The sequence below is a fragment of the Emiliania huxleyi genome (assembly GCF_000372725.1).
Source record: "Emiliania huxleyi CCMP1516 chromosome Unknown EMIHUscaffold_150, whole genome shotgun sequence".
NCBI classification, from domain to species: Eukaryota; Haptophyta; order Isochrysidales; family Noelaerhabdaceae; genus Emiliania; species Emiliania huxleyi.
Window position 1 is genome coordinate 59,289 of NW_005201091.1, and position 18,691 is coordinate 77,979.

The following is an 18,691-nucleotide window of genomic DNA, read 5'->3' on the forward strand; positions in this document are numbered from 1 at the left end:
CAGAGGGACGTGTCGCGCCTCATGTTCCATGCACCACCGGACTTGTCGTTCGCGACCGCCGACGAGCCGTTGCCGACTATGCGAAGGCGAGCCGCGGGAACCGTCAGGCCGCCGTTTCGGCACAAATCACAGAAGCGCTGTTTGAAGAGCTTTCTGGACGACGCCTCTACAGGCGGACAGCCGGTCGCATCGCCGAGAATCTGGCCCCAGCATGCCTGCGCTCTTGCCTCCCGCTCAAAGCCACCCCAGTCGGGGGGCTTTCGCTTGCGGGAGTCCATCGTTCATGTGGGAACGGCGTGTGGTTCACGACGGGCAGGGAAAAAAAAATTGGCCCGTCAGTTTTAGGAATGGTGTTGCTAAATCTCCTTCTCCCACCCCTCGTTTGGCGTGTACGTTGTATTTATTTATTTATTTATTGCTAAATCTCTGTTTTCTTTCTTTCTTTCTGCTAAATCTCTCTCTCAAAATCTCTCTCTCTCTCTCTTTCTGGATAGACAAATGATGTATGTTGTTTTTTGTTTGAGTTGCTTGGTGTGTCTCGCGCCTTTGAGAGAGATTTTTTAGCAATACCTTTATGCAATACCAAACAACTCTAACACTCACACGTCATTTGGGGCCTGGAGCCCTGTTCACGCGCGCGCGAGACGTGCAGACAGGGTTGCCAGGTGAGAGCGAATGGCGCGGTTCACGCCTCGCACAACATAGCCCCGCGCTCCGGGTTTCCCGTAGAAGCAGACCGCCCCCTCCCTCTACTCGGAGCTGTTTTCAACAAATTATTTCTAGGTTGGGCTCTAGTTTGTTTGTCTGTTTTCAAAACAAGAAGCTTCGGCTGAGGGCTAACAAGCTGCCGAGCCCAAATGTAATCACTGCGAGAGTCGTGATTTCTTGTTTGATTTTCAAAAATCTCTAAAATCTCTCTCTCAAAACAACCAAATGATGTTTTGGTATTGCTAAAACCTCTCTGTTTTCTCTCTCTCACGACTCAAGAAAAATTCTTTACGTACGTCCGTTCTCCGACAAGAAAAGAAAATCTCTCTTTGGTTGGACCCGGTTGTGCTCTTGCCGCCGCATTTTAACTAGGGATCCCTGCGCACGAAACCTATGGCGGTTTGGTTATTGCTCATGTCGTCCTTTGGTACACCACGGGAGCCGCCTAAGCGACTCCTGCGATGCCCAGTGTCGTGCGACGAAAAGAATTTCTCGCCGGGTTTCACAACTAAAAAGTGCCAGTGCGCGCCAGTCCCGAGTCCCGTGCCTATAGTGAGTAGTGTCGTGCGCGACGAAAAAGAATTTAGAGGCGAAAGCCGAAGTTCGAAACTCAGTAACTCACACACAGTGGTGATTGTCGGTCAGTACAGCTTGGGCCAGGTACCAATTTTGTCGAATTTATTTCAAAATCTGCAGTCGCGGAGAGCGCCTGCGAAAATTTTGAAGAAATTTGCAGTCGGGCCTGATTTTCATCAAGATCTTTCAAATTTGCGGTGTGGAGTTGGGGGGTGGGTTATAGGTTAGGGTTATTAGGGTTAGAGGGCTAGGGTTAGGGTTAGGGTTAGGGTTAGGGTCAGGGTTAGTCTTGTTGTGTCTGTATATGCCAGCGTTGCAGGGTTCTGCGCTGGGATCTGGCCCCACAGCGCCGACGACTAAGACTCAGCCCCGCACGCTGACCTAGGGTTAGGGTTAGGGTTAGGGTTAGGGTTAGGGTTAGTCTTCTTGTGTTTGTATGCCAGCGTTGCAGAGTTCTGCGCTGGGATCTGGCCCCAGCGGCGACGAGTAAGACTCAGCCCCGCACGCTGACCCCACCAAATGCCGCCTCAAAGGGCGCCAGCCACCTCTTACACGCGGCCGGCGCCCTCTCGCGGCAAAAGGGTCGAGCGAGCGGGCAGAGTCGCGATGTCTGCGCACCCGCGTGCCGATGGGCGGCACACGCGCAGCGGAGAGAGGCCCTGTCACGCCGCCAGTAGCGTTCTCCGCACTCCCCACGTGCCACCATTTGCCGCCTCAGGGCGCCAGCCACCTCTTACACGCGGCCGGCGCCCTCTCGCGGCAAAAGGGTCGAGCGAGCGGGCAGAGAGTCGCGATGTCCCTGCGCACCTGGGTGTTCGCGCCGCCTATATGCTCTATCCTGTGCCCCCCAAGACGGACACGTTTTTTGCACAATCAAAATCTACCTCAAAATTTGCGGCCGCCCCTCGAAATTTGCTGATCAAAATTTGCGGTGACGGTGGCCCGCGCCCGGGTCGCGAAACCTGTACTTTGGCCAATGTACAGCTAATTCGTGATCAAAAAAGTCAGAAAATAAAAGCGGGCTTGTGTGTGTGTGCTGCAGTCAGACATGCCCTATCGACGTCACGCGCGCGGGCTGCACCCGCCCAACCCCGCCCTGCAGCGCCGCCTGCAGTCGCCTGCAGTTCTCCGGTGTGAGCCACCAAGCGGCGTAGAAGAAGAAGCTGATGGAGACGAGCGCCACCGGGTACGAGTTGCACTGCAGCGGGAGGTACGAGCGCGCGCTTCCGCCCGACACGACCCAGATGGCAGACGAGAGCAGCAGCATGCCGCTGCCCGCGACGGCCAGCAGACCGCGAGCGACCGCACGCGTGGTGCAGACGCCTCCCGCCGCGAGGAGCAATGCGACGGTGGTGAGGAGCGAGCACAGGACCGGGCCGCCCACCTCGGCGACGAGCGCGGGCTCGACGAACGGGTCGGAGACGGGGCGTGCGCTGGCGACCCGCGAGTAGGCGCGGTACGCCCAGGCGCACGCGACGAGCGAGAAGATGCGCGTCTGAAAGGCGCCGAAGGTCGGCTCTCCACCGTGCGTGGGGGCCAGGAAGAGGCAGAGGCTGAGCGCCGACGCGAGGAATGTCGGCACACCCGCGACCGCGAGCACGTTCGCCTTCGTGATGGCGTGCTCGCTACCCATGTACACGGCAAAGGCTGCCACCGCCCCGCCGAATCCAAGCGAGATCGCGTCACGGGCGAAAGAGGCCGACCAAGCCGCCGCGACGCCCTCTGTCGTGGACGGCGACGCCGGCGGCGCGGGCGGCGAAGTTGGAGGCGTCACCAGCAGCTGCATCAGCTCCGCGGCACTTGCGTCGGCAGCCACCGCGTCCACCAGCTCACCAAAGCGCCATCTCAGCGGCTGGGCAGACGCGGCGGCGGCAGCGGCTGGTGCAGGACCAAGCGGCAGGACGAGCGCCTCCTCCAGGGGCGGCAGGCAGGGTGGCACCAGCGCGACGGTGGACCCGTCCCCACTCGAGCCGGCGCGCAGCAGCAATCTCGAAGGGGCGGCGCTGCGTGCGAGCGTGCCACCCTGGCCCGTGCCCCGCAGCGCTTGGACGAGCTGCGTGGGCATGCCAGGCATCGGGACGGGGGTGAGTGTCCTCCGGACGAGAAACGCAATCGCGGAGCCAAATTCGGCGGGAAGCGGGGCGAGGCCGTGGAGCGGGTCCGACGTCTCGTCGCGCAGGATGATGAGCCTGAGGCCAAAGGTGTCCGCCGTCTGGTTGACGACGCGATGCGCGGGCCAGAACGGCGGCTTTGTCTTTTGGGCATTCCACATGCCCTCGGCGCGCGAGTTGCTCGGAGCAGGCAGCGAGCCGTCCAAGACGCGGATGCGGGAGCAGGGCACGATGATGGGCCCCTCCCGGCACGCGGCGCAGAAGCGGTCGCGAAAGGCGGGCGACTTTGGCGTCACCATTGGACAGCGCTCGGTGCCGGCCAGCTGTGCGCCCCAGCAGAGATGAGCCGAGGAGGTGGCCGCCGGTTGGGCGGCGGATCCGAGACCGGCTCCTGTTCGGCGAGGACGCCTTGAGGCATCAGATGAGCACGGCTCCTCACTCGAAGACTCCTTGCTCAAAGACCCACGCTCGCCGGCTGCACACCACGCCACGGAAGGATCCGCGGCAGGCAGCGCGGGAGGAGGCGGCGGAGGATGGGGCGGCGGCTGGGGCGACGGCTGGGAATGCAGCTGAACACAAAAGACGGAGCCCGGGCCAAAGGGTGCAGGAATTCCGGCCTCCGCGTCGCGCCGCTTCTCCCACAGCCCCGCCTCCGTCTTGCCCACACCGCCCGCCGCCGACGCTCTGGCGTCCAGCGGATTTGCCGCCTTTTCGACGCCAAACTTCTTGGCGCGCTCCGCGCGCGCAAGCCCAGGTGGAACAGCCTCCAGCGCCCAGGAGAGGCCCGCCGGCTCCATCGCACCATCCGCGCCGGCGCCGCTCTGCCGCCCACGCTTGCCACCGGCGTCGTTGAGCAGGTCCGCGTCCGTGAACTCGGGATCGAGCAGGTCAACGTCCTCGTACATGCAAAGCGTGCGGGGACCGTGGTGGGAGGGAAGGGTCTCTGGCGAGGTACTTCCAGCCTGCTGTGGGAACAGCTGACGCAGTCTCGCCGAGGCTCGCCCCAGCACTCTCGGGTTGACTCGGCCAGACAAAAACCCCGAGAGGCGTGGGAGTACCTCGCCAGGGAAGGGTGCCGATCGGCGGGCTACAGTGGGTTGCGGGCATTAAGAAAACAGGATTCGGCGGCACGCCGCCGTTTCTAAGCCTTTCCACAGCCCTCATCCACCCCACGCCGTGGTTTCTTAGCTCCGGCCGGCACTCAGGCCAGAGCCGCCCCCCTAAGGATTTTAGGTAAGAGGTAAGCTGCGGTCCGCGAGGGCGATGCCAGAGTCTGCCGCCGAGTCGGCTCTCTGGAGGTGAACCTTCTTTTCTAGACCGGAAGGATTGAGAGCAGCCTCGCTCTCAATCCTAGAAGTCGAAGGATTGTGAGCAGCACTCCTCGCAATCGTAGCATCTCTGTGCGATTGCTAGCACCCACGCTCGCAATCCTACATCTTCTAGGACTAAGAGCAGCTCCGCTCCCATGGTGTGTACAGATGTACTTGTCCTCTACTTGCCCACCGTGAGTAAGCCCAAGATACGCCACCGTGTTTTCTAATTTCCGTGGCTAGTGCCAGGCGCTGCTTGCAGCACCGTGGCGATGGCGCTAAGAGGTTCCTCTTTTCCGCGCCCCCCCCGCAAGGCGCGCGATACACACACGGCTCTTACGTACATTCCCGGAGGAGGACTGCTGACAGGGTTTCGGTTTGCGATGAGGAGTGACCCGAAGGGTTTCTCGGGGTTAGTGCACCACTAACCGCTTTTTGGCGCCCCTCCGGGAACATACTCGGTCGCGGTCCGGGCCGCAAATACTCAAAACGGCAAGTACGAAAGTAGCTCTTGCACGATCTGCAACGGGGAGAATTTCTCGAGCTGAGGCGGGAGCGTCAAGGGGGCCTTCTCCTCGGACGAGTAGAACCCGATGCCTGGCGTTTTCTCGTACGTAAACCCGTGCTTCGCTTGGTACTCGTCCATGATCTCCTGAAAGGGCGGGATTGCGCCCTTGCCGTGCGCGGTCGCGGTCGGAATGTACTTGGTGGCGACGTCGAAGTAGCGTCCGTCCACCTCGATTGTGGTTGCGTAGCCGCCCACGCGGCCGGCCTGCTCGTACACGTGCACGTGCTGGTAGCCCATTTTCTGCAGCTTCCGTGCCATGAGCAGTCCGCATGCGCCAGCACCGACAATGCAAATCTTGGCTCTCTCATGTGCAAAGCGATCCGGCCAGCGGCCGTGAGCCGCGAACGACGTGTTTCGCGGTGCGCCAGTCGGTCCCGGCAGGCCATCGCGCGGCGGCGGCTCGGCGGCCACCACCTTGCTGGGAGTGCAGCCCATTTTTTGGCCGGCGGGCACACGCGGCTGAATAAAAAATTGAAGTTATACGGCCGTGTCCTCCCATCCCTTGGGTTGTCCGTTTTCTTTCTTTTCTTTCCATCCCTCGTTTGGGCTATTTTCGTGCTATTATTTTCCTCAGTGCGCGCCAGTCCTGTGCCCAAGAAATAAAGAAAGAAAACAGACAACCCAAGGGAGGGATGGGAGGACCACGGCACGCCGCCACCACACAGGGATTTTAAGGAGAGGAGTGTGCTGTGTCAGCACCTGGACGAGGTCACATGGACCACCAAGAACTGGCACGGGCTGCAGATGCAGCGCTTGTCTGTCGTCCTCCACACCGCCGTGGCGTGGCAGACGGTGAACGAGCTAGCGTGCGGGGAGAGCGGCATTGTGCACGGTGCGGAATGCATTGCCGTTCTTAACGGAGTCGCTTAGGCGGCTCCGGCGGTGAGCCGGTGAGTGTGCCAGTACGCGCCAGTCCGCGCCCTTGTCGTGTCAGTGTGCTGTGAGAGACGCTTGCGTTCAAGAATTCTTTTCCCGAGATGTCCACCCCGCCGCGCCGCCGCTCGCGCCGCCTCGCCTCCGCCTCCACCGCCGCCCCCTCGCCAGACACGCCGCCGCCCGCCCGCCTCCTCGACCTCCCCACGGAGCTCCTCCTGCGCGCCATCTCTCGCTGCGACCCCGCCGACATCGCTCGCGTCGCGGCCGTCTCGCTGCTCTTCCACGCCTCGCTTGCGCTGGAGGCCATCCGCTTGTGGGCGCAAGAGCGCGGCTTCGAGCTGCCGGCGCTGCCAGAGGGTGAGGGCTGCCCCCTGCGGTGGCTGTGCTTCGCTGCGCTGCTGTGCGAGTCCAACCCGCCGGCGAGGGCGGCAGCAGGCCTTCTGCACAGCCTCTTCATTGACGGCGAGGGGCGGCTCTCGTCGTGCGGCTTAGCGCCGTCCTTCAACCCAGGGCTACTCGGCCACGGCGAGGGTGTGACGCGGCTCAACACGCCGACCCGCCTCCCCTCCCCGCTGGGCGGTGAGCGCGTCGTGAGCGTGGCGGTGGGAGATGCCCACTGCCTTGCCCACACCGCCGGTGGCGTCTGGAGCTGGGGCGATGGAGAATACGGCAAGCTGGGCCACGGCAACACGCAGGTCGAGTGGCAGCCGAAGAAGGTCGAGGCCTTAGCTGGGCGGCGCGTCGTCGCTGTGTCGGCAGGAGGCGAACACAGCCTCGCCCTCACCGCTGACTGCTCCGTCTGGAGCTGGGGCTACGGAAGCCAAGGCAGGTTGGGCCACGGCGACCAGCAGGCCCAGCTGCTGCCCAAGATGGTCGAGGCCTTCGCCGACCAGCGCTTCGTCGCTGTGTCGGCTGGAGGCAGCTACAGCCTCGCCATCACCGCCGACGGCGCCATCTGGAGCTGGGGCCGGGGAGCCTCAGGCCAGCTGGGCCACGGCGACAGGCAGAACCAGCTGCTGCCCAAGAACGTCGAGGCCTTTGCTGGCCAGCGCGTCATCGCTGTGTCGGCAAGCAGCCACTGCCTCGCCCTCGCCGCCGACGGTGCCGTCTGGAGCTGGGGCCGGGGATTCGATGGCAGCCTGGGCCACGGCGACCAGCATATCCAGCTGCTGCCCAAGAAGGTCGAGGCCTTTGCTGGCCAGCGCGTCGTCGCTGTGTCGGCTGGAGGCTTCCACAGCCTCGCCCTCGCCGCCGACGGCGCAGTGTGGAGCTGGGGCAGTGGAGCCTGTGGCAAGCTGGGCCATGGCGACGAGCAGCACCAGCTGCTGCCGAAGAAGGTCGAGGCGTTGGCTGGCCAGCGCGTCGTCGCCGTAGCGGCTGGGTGGCAGCATAGCCTCGCCATCACCGCCGACGGCGCTGTCTTTACCTGGGGCGAGGGCCGCCACGGCAGCCTAGGCCACGGACAGGACCTGTCGAACCCGCTGCTGCCCAAGAAGGTCGAGGCGTGGGCGCCGGGGCAATGAGAAGCCAGCGCCGTTGCACAAGGAGGGGATGTACAGGCTTCTCGCGGAGCTCAAGGAGGAGAGGATTCGGTTCGGCGTCACGGCGGGGCCGAGCCTGAGGGTGGGCGCGGCAGCGGTGGTAGTGGAAGCCGCGGCGGCGGCGGCGGAGAGGAGGCCGCGGCCGCTGAGCGCTGTGGAGGGGGCGAGAGGATATGTGAGATCACTTGTGAGGGATGTTTGTGGCTCGTCTTTGCGTGCCTTGCCCTTGGCTCTTCGTTGTCCGAAGGGAAGAGGCCTCTCGATCATTCATGGTACGACTATCGACTAACAAAAGGCAGCATAGACGAAATGGAAAACGACACACACACACGACAACCGTGACTGTCGAGTAAAGCCGTACCTCCTCAGGAGGTGTACGACTCTACGAGACGCGCGAAGCCCGCAGCTGATACATATGTCAGTCAGCTGTCATCGTCAGGACGGCAAAAACAGCAATCGCAGATACCGGAATGTGACAGTGGTGCCCAACGGGAAGTGTGGGAAGTATGGCTGTTCCTCGCGGCTGACCGACAGATCGAACGTGGTGGACGGGTCGGCGTTCGGCGCGTTGAGCGCCTGCACCTTCACGGTCGGCAGGTTGGCGGTGGAGGGCGCATTCTTGTGGCCCACGACCACAGCCTCGGCGTCGAGCCACTGCTTCACCTTGAGCACGTTGCGGTCTGCGAAAGCGAGGGGGCGGGGGGGGAGGGGGGGGGGAGGGGGGGTGGATACACGAGGAGGAGAGGGCGAGAGGGAGAGAGAGGAGGAGAGGGGCAGGGGGGGAGCGAGGGGTTAGCCGATCAGTGCTCGCCTTTGCTGGTCCCCGCACGCCACCGAGCCTCGTTGCGCCGCAGCACGAGCCCCTCGCCGCCGCGGGCAACCACGCGCCGCAGCAGCGCGTCCTTGGCCGCCGCGTCCGCTACCTGTATCACCGGCGCAACGACGATGCGCCTGCAGGTGCGTCACCGGTGGGGGCGGCGGCGGAAAGGGTAGATGAACTGGAGGGCTAGCATGGCAACGCACCTGTCCGGCGGCCCCGTGGCGGCGATCCGGGCGCGCGCCTTCTCCAGCCGCTGCAGGTATGCCACCGGCATGTGGCGCATCGAAGACGACGAAGGTCAGGCTGCGCCACGCGGTCTCGTACCAGCGGCCGCGCTCGAGGGATGACGAGCCCATCAGCGACCCGACCGCAGCGAACCTGCACCTGCCTGCCCACAGCTCGCCGTCGAGCTTCATGTCCTACGCTCAAACATCAGCCGAGCTGGACCGGCGTTTCCTGAGAGCAGTGCGCGCCGTGGAGCTGCGCCTGCGGCAGCAGCGCGAGGAAGGAGGGCGGCGGCCAGAAGTGGTTCTTACCGCTTCGAGTCGTGCAGCCGTGCGGCGGGTCCGAGACCATGCGCACGCCATCGAACTTCTCCGTCGCGATCCAAACCTCCTCGCTCAGCCGCTCGTCGTCCTCCGCCTTCTTGTAGGGCTCCGCCAGCGCGCAGTGGTGCCTGAGCGCGCTCCTCTCGCGGCTGTCGCCCCATGCCCGACTATGCGATCTCTTCGCCGACGTCCCCGCCTTCTTGTCGCCCCTCGCCTTCTCCTTGGCAAGCTTGAGCCCCAGCGGCGGCGACGGCGGGTCGCGGACAAAGAAGGCGTCGGCGGGCGGTTCGCTCAGCGCACTCGGCCCTGCGAGGCCCTGCGCCGCCGCCGGCCCTCCACCGCCGCCTCCGACCCATTGGCAAAAGCTGCAACTCGGGTGCGTCGGCCTCGCCCCACCTGGCTCGGGTCCCACAGACGCCTCGGGCGAGGGAGGCTCGCGCGCCGCAGCCACCTAACGGACGTGCCGTGGACGCGTCACGTCCTCGTCGAGAAGTGAAGCAGACATCAGTTCGGGCAACCGTCACCGCGCTGGGGTGCAAGTGCTTGCGCAGCACGTCGGTCCGCGCCCCGTCGGCCGAGAGGACCTTGGAGCACAGCCCGACCCATCCTTCGTCACGAGGCGCCTGCGGGCCGGCGACGTTCATGTGCGGGCCGTACATGATCATCCTGCTGGCGCAGCTGGGCCAGACGGTGCTGGTGCCGGAGGCAGCGCGGCCAAGCACGCCAGCTCGGAGGGGCGGCGCTCCGATTCGAGCGCCAAGTGCGTCGCCTCGCGCACGTCGCTCACGACCTCTCCGCCGCCGCGCCGCACCACCTCCTCCTGCAGCTCGCGCAGCTTGTCGCCGAGCCGCGCCGCCAGCAGCAGCCGCACGCCGCGGAAGATGGTCTCTTTCGCGCGCGGCTCCTCCGAGCACCACTCTGGCTCCGGCTCTGCCGCCGCCTCCGCCTCTGCCGCCTCCACCTCCGCCTCCGCCATCGCCTTCGCCGCCGCGTCCGCCGCCGCCGCCTCTGCCGCCTCCGCCGTCGCCGTCGCGTCCGCTGCTGCCGCCTCTGCCACCTCCGCCTCGACTTCCTCCGAGGTCTCCGCCGCTGCCGTCGCCGCCACCGCCCATGACTGCGCTGACGCAGCGGGCTTCTCCGTCTCAGCCGCCGCCGCGTCGCCGCCGCCCCTGGATGATAGCACAAGCGCTCCGCCTCGCTGCGGCTCTGCGGAAGGCGCAGCGGAGGCTCCGGCAGGAGCGGCAACGCAGTCGCCCGCTTGCTCGAGGCGCAGCGACCAGCCGCACCAGCCGTTGAGCTTCCTCTCCTCGCAGGCCGCGCGTGCACTGGCAGCGTTCGGCACGCCCACAAAGAGGAGCGGTGCGTCGGGCGCCTCGCCGCTGAGGCTGTACGGCGCGTTGCCTGCGCACGGTTCGACGAGCGTCCGCCGGTCGTGCTCGAGGCGTTTGCCGTTTAGCCATGTCGAGTTCAGCGCAGACAGGTGCGTCGCGTACACGTTGCCGTCACCCTCTCGCTCGAGCCGGATGTGGTGCCTCGACAGATGCGGGCTGGACGGCGCCCGCACGTCGCCTTCTTTGCCAATGACGACTGTTCGGCTGGAGAGCGGCACGGGACGGCGGCCGTGCATGGAGTTGTGCGGTACGAGCGAGCCCCAGTGCTCGGGCTGGCGGTCGCGCTTTGGCATCTGGCGCTCGGGCTCTGCGGTCTGCTAGCTCGGAAGGCAGCGAGTGCGGCGGCGGTGGCGAGAGGCCCGCGACGCGGACGCCGAAAAGAATTTTACAACAAAACTCCCTCGCACGACACTGGGCACAGGACTGGGCACGGGACTGGCTCGCACTGGCACTAACACAGGTACACCACGGGAGCCGCCTAAGCGACTCCTGCGAGGGTGGCGAGGCACTTAGCTCCGTGCACCCGCCCACCCCCGCCACAGGCAAGCTCATTCACAATCTGCTCTGCGATTGCCGTGTGAAGAACGACTGAGATGCGCTGCTTCTGCAGCCCCAGCCAGCTCTTGGTGGTCCAAGTCACCTCATCGAGGTACTGGGCCCGCGTCAGCTTGTTCTGTAGTACGTCCGCCGCCTTCCTGAGGATCTCACGGACCCCCTTTCCGAACCCGCCGAACGATTCGAACAGCAGCAGCTGCACTTCGACGCCCTAGTAGAAATCCATCGCATCCCCACGCGTTGGTTCGGACCCCGAGGATGAAATCGCTGAGGTCGCGCGTGTCGTTCATAGGCGCATCCGATGAGAAGCCGGCTCTGTGCACCGACAGAAGCAGCTCCCGCACCGTCGTGGGGTCCCCCTGGCCGCCAGGCGGAAAAGAGATGAGGAGATGGGACAGCGAAGGAGGAGCCCAACACGTATGGGAGGGTAAAGTTGTGCGTCACGCTGCCCGGCGTTTCTCACTTTCCGGGACAGCCCAGCCCTTTCGAGGCAGGAGAGTGTGACGACTACCCGTACGCCCGTTGCATCATACCCCATCGCGGATAAAAAATTCTTTTTCTCGCGATGTCCACCCCGCCGCGCCGCCGCTCGCGCCGCCTCGCCTCCGCCTCCACCGCCGCCCCCTCGCCAGACACGCCGCCGCCCGCCCGCCTCCTCGACCTCCCCACGGAGCTCCTCGTCCGCGCCCTCTCTCACTGCGATCCCGCCGACATCGCTCGCGTCGCAGCCGTCTCGCTGCTCTTCCACGCCTCGCTTGCGCTGGAGGGCATCCGCTTGCGGGCGCAAGAGCGCGGCTTCGAGCTGCCGGCGCTGCCAGAGGGCGAGAGCTGCGCCGTGCGGTGGCTGTGCTATTCTGCGCTGCTGTGCGAGTCCAACCCGCCGGCGAGGGCGGCGGCAGGCGTTCGGCACAGCCTCTTCATTGACGGCGAGGGGCGGCTCTCGTCGTGCGGCAATGCGCCGAATCACGCCCCAGGCCTCCTTGGCCACGGCGAGGGCGTGATGCGGCTCAACACGCCGACCCGCCTCCCTTCCCCGCTGCGAGGCGAGCGCGCCGTGAGCGTGTCGGCTGGAGGATACCACAGTCTCGCCCTCACCAGCAGCGGCACCATTTGGAGCTGGGGCCAGGGGCCGGACGTGGGCGCGCTGGGCCACGGCGACCATCAGTGGCAGCCGACGAAGATCGAGGCCTTGACTGGCCAGCGCGTCGTTGCCGTGTCGGCTGGAGGCGAGCACAGCCTCGCCCTCACCGGCGACGGAGACGTCTGGAGCTGGGGCTTGGGAGGCGGGGGGCGGTTGGGCCACGGCGACCAGCAGATCCAGCTGCTGCCGAAGAAGATCGAGGCCTTTGCTGGCCAGCGCGTTCTTGCTTTGTCGGCTGGGCTGGACCACAGCCTCGCGCTCACCGCCGACGGCGCCGTCTGGAGCTGGGGCTTTGGAGGTGAACGCCAGCTGGGCCACGGCGACCTGCAGAACCAGCTGCTGCCGAAGAAGGTCGAGGCCTTGGCTGGGCAGCGCGTCGTCGCTGTGTCGGCTGGGGCCCACCACAGCCTCGCCCTCACAGCCGACGGCAGCGTCTGGAGCTGGGGCCGTGGAGCCTTTGGCAAGCTGGGCCACGGCGACGAGCAGGTGCAGCCGCTGCCCAAGAAGGTCGAGGCTTTTGCAGGGCGGCGCGTCGTCGCTGTGTCGGCGGGATACTTCCACAACTTCGCCCTCACCGCCGAGGGCGCCGTCTGGAGCTGGGGCCTTGGAGGCTTTGGCAGGCTGGGCCACGGCGACCAGCAGACCCAGCTGCTGCCCAAGAAGGTTGAGGCCTTGGCTGGCCAGCGTGTCGTCGCTGTGTCGGCTGGAGGCTGCCACAGCACCGCCCTCACCGCCGATGGCGCCGTCTTGACCTGGGGCAAGGGCGAAAGCGGCTGCCTAGGCCACGGAGAGGACCCGTCGGACCAGCTGCTGCCCAAGAAGATCGAGGCGTGGGCGCAGGGGCAGTGAGCAGGAAAGGCGGCGAGGAGCGCAGGAGCCGAGGTTACTGACGTTGCTGCTGTTACACCTAGCGGTCCACATCACGGGTACGGGCACTCCCCCTCAAACCCCCCCGTGCTAGGACGACGCGACTGTGTGTACTTCCAACCAACAGCTGTGTGACGACAGGCGTCCTGCACGGGCCCTCTCCGACTCCCCCCCCAGCCCCACCGGCCTGCGTATTCTTTTCGCCAGGGGGGGGCGAGATGGTTGTACCGTACGGCTTCAACGTGAACGTACTGTACAAAAAACTCGCCTTGGGCGGGGGGCTAAAGTAAACTCTCTCCCTAGAGCTCTCTGGCTAGTGCCATTTCACTCTGACCACACGCTAATCTTGAAAACGCCTCCAACGGAGCTCCGTGTTGCTTCCAGCGCCCTCCCCCGCGCTCCCTGCGGCCATGGCCGATGCTCCTAGTATGAGAGGTCATCTGGCTACCGCGAGAGCGACCCAACTCGTCGACATCGTCCGATGGTTGTGCCTCAAAGTCAGCCTCCGGAGGCTATCGTGGGGTCGAGCCGGCAGTAGCCGTGACATGTGGTTCCACCACCCCTCGTAGGCTTTGCCTCTGACCGCCACCGTTCCCAGGCTGTCTAATGGGATGGAAAGGAAGGCTGGGCGAGCGTATAGAAGCGTGCTCGACCTCGTCGTTTTAGCCTGCATGGCAGCGCTGGCGGGCGAGATGAGCGTCATGCCACCTGACCCGAGACGGGTCGCAGGCGTCGTACCGAGCGCGTCGAGACCGTGTCCTGATGGGATCTGCACGGGTGAGTCACGTCGGCGTCAAAGGAGCGACGTGCGACCTGTCAGAGCTTGATCTCCGATCTCAGCGGCGTCGATTCGTCTCCGGCGGCGACAATTCGGTACCTCCCCAGGACGCGCAGAGCAGCTGCGACCCCGCCAAGTGGACGGGGGCACTCCGCGCCACCTGCCGAGTGCCCCCATCCACTCGGCGGGGTCACAGCTGCTTCTGGAAGGCACCGAGAGGTACCAAATGGCGCAAATGCTCAAAATCAAAGTTTTGACGCGAGCTGTGCCACAGTGAAATGGCACTAGCCTCTCCCGCGGATGGGAAACATTTCGGGCCACACGACACGAGGCCCCGTTCCACAGGGGCGCTATCCTACCTGCGTACTATCTTGTACTTGCGGCGGCGACATACACTACAGCGTGGTCCGGCGGCGACGACTACCCCTGGAGCAGCGCGAGGAGCTCGCGCTTCAGCAGCGGCACCAGCAGGCCCTCGCGCTCGAGGAACATGGGCACGTTGTGGTGGAAGGTGTCGTGCTCATGCAGGGCGAGCCCCGGCGCGTGCGCGACGAGCCGGGCCTGCATCATGTCGACGGCGTTGCCCGCGCCGACGTGCACGGCCGCACGGCCGCCTCGCGCGTGCATCACCGCGAGGGCGTGTCGCACGCGCGCGGTGCACGCGCGCCTGGGCTCGGCCGGCACGTGCGCGCCGTGCGTCAGGTCCAGGTCCACCCGCGGGCCTATGAGACACTTCCTAGACACTTCCTGGACACTTCCTGGACACGTCAGGCGCAAGTCCACCCGCGCGCCAAACGAGACGGCGCGGTGGCCGAGGTGCGCGTGCAGCAGCGCGGCGGTGCCGCCCATCGAGGAGCCGACGAGGAGGACGCGCGCGTAGCCGGCCGTGTGGGCTCGGATGAGCCGCTCAAAGTAGCGTACGCCGCCCCACCCGCCGGCTGGGTCCTGCAGGTAGTACGAGTTCGACGGGTCGGCGAGGTAGAGGGCCTAGAAGGTTGCTAGAAGGTTCCTAGAAGGTTCCTAGAAGGTTGACGGGTCGGGCGAGGAAGAGCGCGTCGACGGCCACGCCGGCTGCGCGCGCGGCGGCGCACGGCGCGGCCCACTGTTGCATGCCGGGGCCCTGGGCGGCGAAGGCGACGAGGAGGACGTCACCTAGAAGGTTCCTAGAAGGCTCCTCGAAGGCTCCTACGAGGTTCCTCGAAGGCTCCTAGAAGGCGACGAGGAGGACGTCACCTCGCACGCCCGCCGCCATCGGCTCGAAGAAGTGGTCGGTTGTCGCGAGACGGTCAGTGAGGACGTCGCGCAGCGCCGCAGGCGGCGTCCCGCGGTTCCAGCCGAGGCCGATCCGCGCCGCGCCTATGAGACACTTCCTAGACACTTCCTAGACACTTCCTGGACACGTCCCAGCCGAACCCGATCCGCGCCGCGCCGGAGTGGCCGGAGGAGGTGACTGCGCGGGCTGCGCTGCCGCTCAGCTCAGAGGCCAGCTCTGACGCCTCGGCGAGGTCGAAGGCGTTGGCGCCGAGGGCGAGGTTCTGCAGCGGCAAGTGACGCAGCACCCTCTGGCGCAGCGCGGCCAGCGACCCTCCGAGCCTGTTGGACTGGAGGTAGAGCCCCTGCAGCCGGGGGAGCGCGCCTATCAGACACTTCCCAGAGACCTCCTAGACACCTCCTCGACACCTCCTAGACACTCGCAGCCGGCGGAGCGCGCCGAGGGCGGCGGGCAGCTCCGCGAGGCGGTTGTGGTGCGCCTGGAGGACGGAGGACCCGAGATCACCCGAGACTACCCGAGATGACCCGAGATTACCCGAGATTGGCCGATGCGGTTGCGGTGCGCCTGGAGGACGGTGAGCGATGCGCACTGACCCAGCTCCGCGGGGAGGCAAGTCAGCAAGTTGCCTGAGTCGGCACACGGTGTGAGCCGGGCGTGCGAGATTACCCGAGATCACCCGAGATGACCCGAGATTACCCGAGATTACCCGAGATTGGCCGAGATTGGCCGAGGCACACGGTGCGAGCCGGGCGTGCGAGCGGGAGGGAGGAGCGGGAGGAGTGGGGGAAGGGCGCGCAGTGGGTGGGCGTGGGGCAGGGATGGGGGCGGCTGTCGGCATGGCGGGCGGCGGCATGCAAGGCGGCGGCTTGCAAGGCGGCGGTCTGGGCGGCGAGTGGCGGACGGCCGACGGCCGGAGGGGCGGGAGGGGCGTTGGGGGGAGGGGCGGGGCAAGTTGGCACGCGCACGGCGCGGCGGGGCGTCGTGGGACGGCGTCAGGGGCGGCCAGAGGCGACGCGCGCCGTGCAGCCACAGCTCGCGAAGCTTGTCTAGCCGAGATTACCGAGATTACCCGAGATTACCCGAGACTACCGTGCAGCCACAGCTCGCGAAGCTTGTCCAGCCGAGATTACCGAGATTACCCGAGATCACCCGAGATTACCGTGCAGCCACAGCTCGCGAAGCTTGTCGAGCCGGCCAATCGCCGCGGGCAGCTCCGAGAGCCGGTTGCCCTCGAGGCATAGCTCGGTGAGCCGCGTGAGGTGGGGGAGCACCTGTTCACGGCTCGAGGTGTGAAGAGGCGCTGTTCACACCGCAGAGGCGGTGACGTGGGGGCAGCGCCTCCGCCACGCAAGTCACGCCGTTGCAGCCCAGGTGGAGCTTCTTGAGCGAATGGCCATGCTGCGCTAGCCTAACGTGCCTTTACGCCAGCCTCGGGGCGGGAAGACGGTCTTGTGCGGCGTCTTCAGAGCACCGCGTGAAGACAAGGGAGAGGAGGACAGAGGAGGACAGCGGAATATGTGGCCCTCTCGGGCGCTGGTTGGGAGGCAAGAATCCGTGTTCCGCTTCTAGGTGGTCGGGCATCCGCGGGGCGGCACCAAGCCGGTTGTACGAGGCCAGGAGCGCCGTGAGCACCGTCGCGCGCGGGTGCAGCGGTGGCAGCGCGGTCTGACCGTTTGCCTCGAGCTCAAGCACAGTCAGGCTGGGCGATGCGAAGCCCGCGCCGGCTGCCTCCTCCGCTCCTGCGTCCGCTGCAGCATCGTCCTGATCACCGACTGCCACCGCCGCTTCCGCCACCGCCGCCGCCGCCTCCGCTGCGCCGGCCTCCACCGCCGCTGCTACGCCTGCCGCCTCCTCCGCCTCCTCCGCCTCCACCGCCGCTGCTACGCCTGCCGCCTCCTCCGCCTCCTCCGCCTCCTCCGCCGCCGCTGCTACGCCTGCCGCCTCCTCCGCCTCCTCCGCCTCCACCGCCGCTGCTACGCCTGCCGCCTCCTCCGCCTCCTCCGCCTCCTCCTCCCCCTCCGGGGCGTCGCCCGACGGCTTCTGCGCGCCCCAGCGCAGGTAGTGGAGCCCCTTGATGCGGAGCACCGCCGCCGGGAGCCGCCGCAGCCGGTTGTGCTGCAGGTTGAGCACCTGTTCACGGCTCGAGGTGTGAAGAGACGCTGTTCACAGCAGCCGGCTGTGCTGCAGGTTGAGCACCTGTTCACGGCTCGAGGTGTGAAGAGACGCTGTTCACAGCAGCCGGTTGTGCTGCAGGTTGAGCACCTGTTCACGGCTCGAGGTGTGAAGAGACGCTGTTCACAGCAGCCGGTTGTGCTGCAGGTTGAGCACGTGTAGCTGCGGCAACGCACCGACCCACGCCGGCAGCGAGCGAAGCTCGTTGCACGCGAGCAGTAGCTCCTGCAGCCGACCAATTAACTAATTAATTAATTAATTAGCTAATTAATTAATCGCGAGCAGCAGCTCCTGCAGCCGACGTAGGCGGCAGAGGGCCTCCGGCAGGTCAGAGAGCCTACGCGTAAATATACAGCAACATGAGAGCGGGAATACGGTCTTGTGCAGTGTGCTCAGAGCACCGCGTGAGTACGACGGAGAAGAGTACGGTGCGCACAACGGAACACGGTCGAATACGGCTGAATGCGTGTCCGCTCGGGCGCTAGTTGGGAGACACGAGTCCGTCTTCCGCTTCTAGGTCGGAGAGCAGATTCTCGCTCGCGTCGAGATATGGGGAGATATGGGGGAGATATGGGGAGATGTTCCGCTTCTAGGTCGGAGAGCAGATTCTCGCTCGCGTCGAGATATGGGGAGATACGGGGGAGATACGGGGAGATGTTCCGCTTCTAGGTCGGAGAGCAGATTCTCGCTCGCGTCGAGATATGGGGAGATATGGGGGAGATATGGGGAGATGTTCCGCTTCTAGGTCGGAGAGCAGATTCTCGCTTGCGTCGAGATATGGGGAGATACGGGGGAGATATGGGGAGATGTTCCGCTTCTAGGTCGGAGAGCAGATTCTCGCTTGCGTCGAGAACACGCAGCGCGACGCACGCGCCAACGCACGGCGGGAGCGCGCGCAGCCGCTGCCCTCGCAGAACCAGCGTCTGCAGGCTAGCAGGCCGCACGGCGGGGGCGCCCGACAGCTTTGCACTCGCGGCGAGGAGCGCCTAGGAGACATCTCCTAGACACCTCCTAGACACCTCCTAGACATCTCCTAGACACCTCCTAGACATCTCCTAGACACCTCCCAGACACCTCCTAGACACCTCCTAGACACCTCCTAGACACTTCCTAGACACCTCCTAGACACCTCCTAGACACCTCCTAGACACCTCCCAGACACCTCCTAGACACCTCCTAGACACTTCCGAGACACCTCCGAGACACCTCCTAGACACCTCCTAGACACCTCCTAGACACCTCCTAGACACCTCCTAGACACCTCCTAGGCACCTCCTAGACACCTCCCAGACACCTCCTAGACACCTCCTAGACACCTCCTAGACACCTCCTAGACACCTCCCAGACACCTCCTAGACACCTCCTAGACACCTCCTAGACACCTCCTAGACACCTCCTAGACACCTCCTAGACACCTCCTAGACACCTCCTAGACACCTCCTAGACACCTCCTAGA

The 18,691-nt window shown here is 65.2% G+C and overlaps 3 protein-coding genes across 3 annotated transcripts; all 3 read right to left on the bottom strand.

Annotated features, from left to right (window-relative positions):
- Window positions 1–791: 791 nt before the first annotated feature.
- Window positions 792–4,300, bottom strand: EMIHUDRAFT_228730 (hypothetical protein; the record flags this gene model as incomplete). The annotated part of the gene is made up of 4 exons (XM_005786479.1): window positions 792–804; window positions 2,346–3,703; window positions 3,781–3,803; window positions 3,973–4,300. The coding sequence occupies 4 exons, from the start codon at window positions 4,298–4,300 to the stop codon at window positions 792–794; spliced, it is 1,722 nt and encodes a 573-aa protein (XP_005786536.1).
- Window positions 4,301–5,189: 889 nt separating this feature from the next.
- Window positions 5,190–5,708, bottom strand: EMIHUDRAFT_228731 (hypothetical protein; the record flags this gene model as incomplete). The annotated part of the gene is made up of 1 exon (XM_005786480.1): window positions 5,190–5,708. One exon carries the CDS (start codon window positions 5,706–5,708, stop codon window positions 5,190–5,192), a length of 519 nt encoding a protein of 172 aa, XP_005786537.1.
- A 7,561-nt stretch (window positions 5,709–13,269) lies between these two features.
- On the bottom strand, window positions 13,270–17,574 carry EMIHUDRAFT_441321 (hypothetical protein). Its single transcript, XM_005786481.1, has 14 exons — window positions 17,512–17,574; window positions 17,392–17,445; window positions 17,047–17,193; window positions 16,643–16,980; window positions 16,402–16,471; window positions 16,223–16,334; window positions 15,628–15,689; window positions 15,502–15,541; window positions 15,204–15,426; window positions 15,024–15,130; window positions 14,845–14,942; window positions 14,582–14,777; window positions 14,073–14,512; window positions 13,270–13,311 (listed from the first exon to the last, which is right to left on the bottom strand). Coding segments are annotated over exons 4-13 (1,212 nt in total). The 5' UTR covers window positions 16,645–16,980; window positions 17,047–17,193; window positions 17,392–17,445; window positions 17,512–17,574; the 3' UTR covers window positions 13,270–13,311; window positions 14,073–14,210.
- Between the last annotated feature and the right edge of the window lie 1,117 nt (window positions 17,575–18,691).

Coding starts and splice junctions, on each gene's coding strand:
- EMIHUDRAFT_441321 (XM_005786481.1), bottom strand. Junction 15,690..16,222: donor TCGCGAGCTGTGGCTGCACG/GTAATCTCGGGT, acceptor GTGCCGACTCAG/GCAACTTGCTGACTTGCCTC. Junction 15,427..15,501: donor GGAGCTGCCCGCCGCCCTCG/GCGCGCTCCGCC, acceptor AGTGTCTGATAG/GCGCGCTCCCCCGGCTGCAG.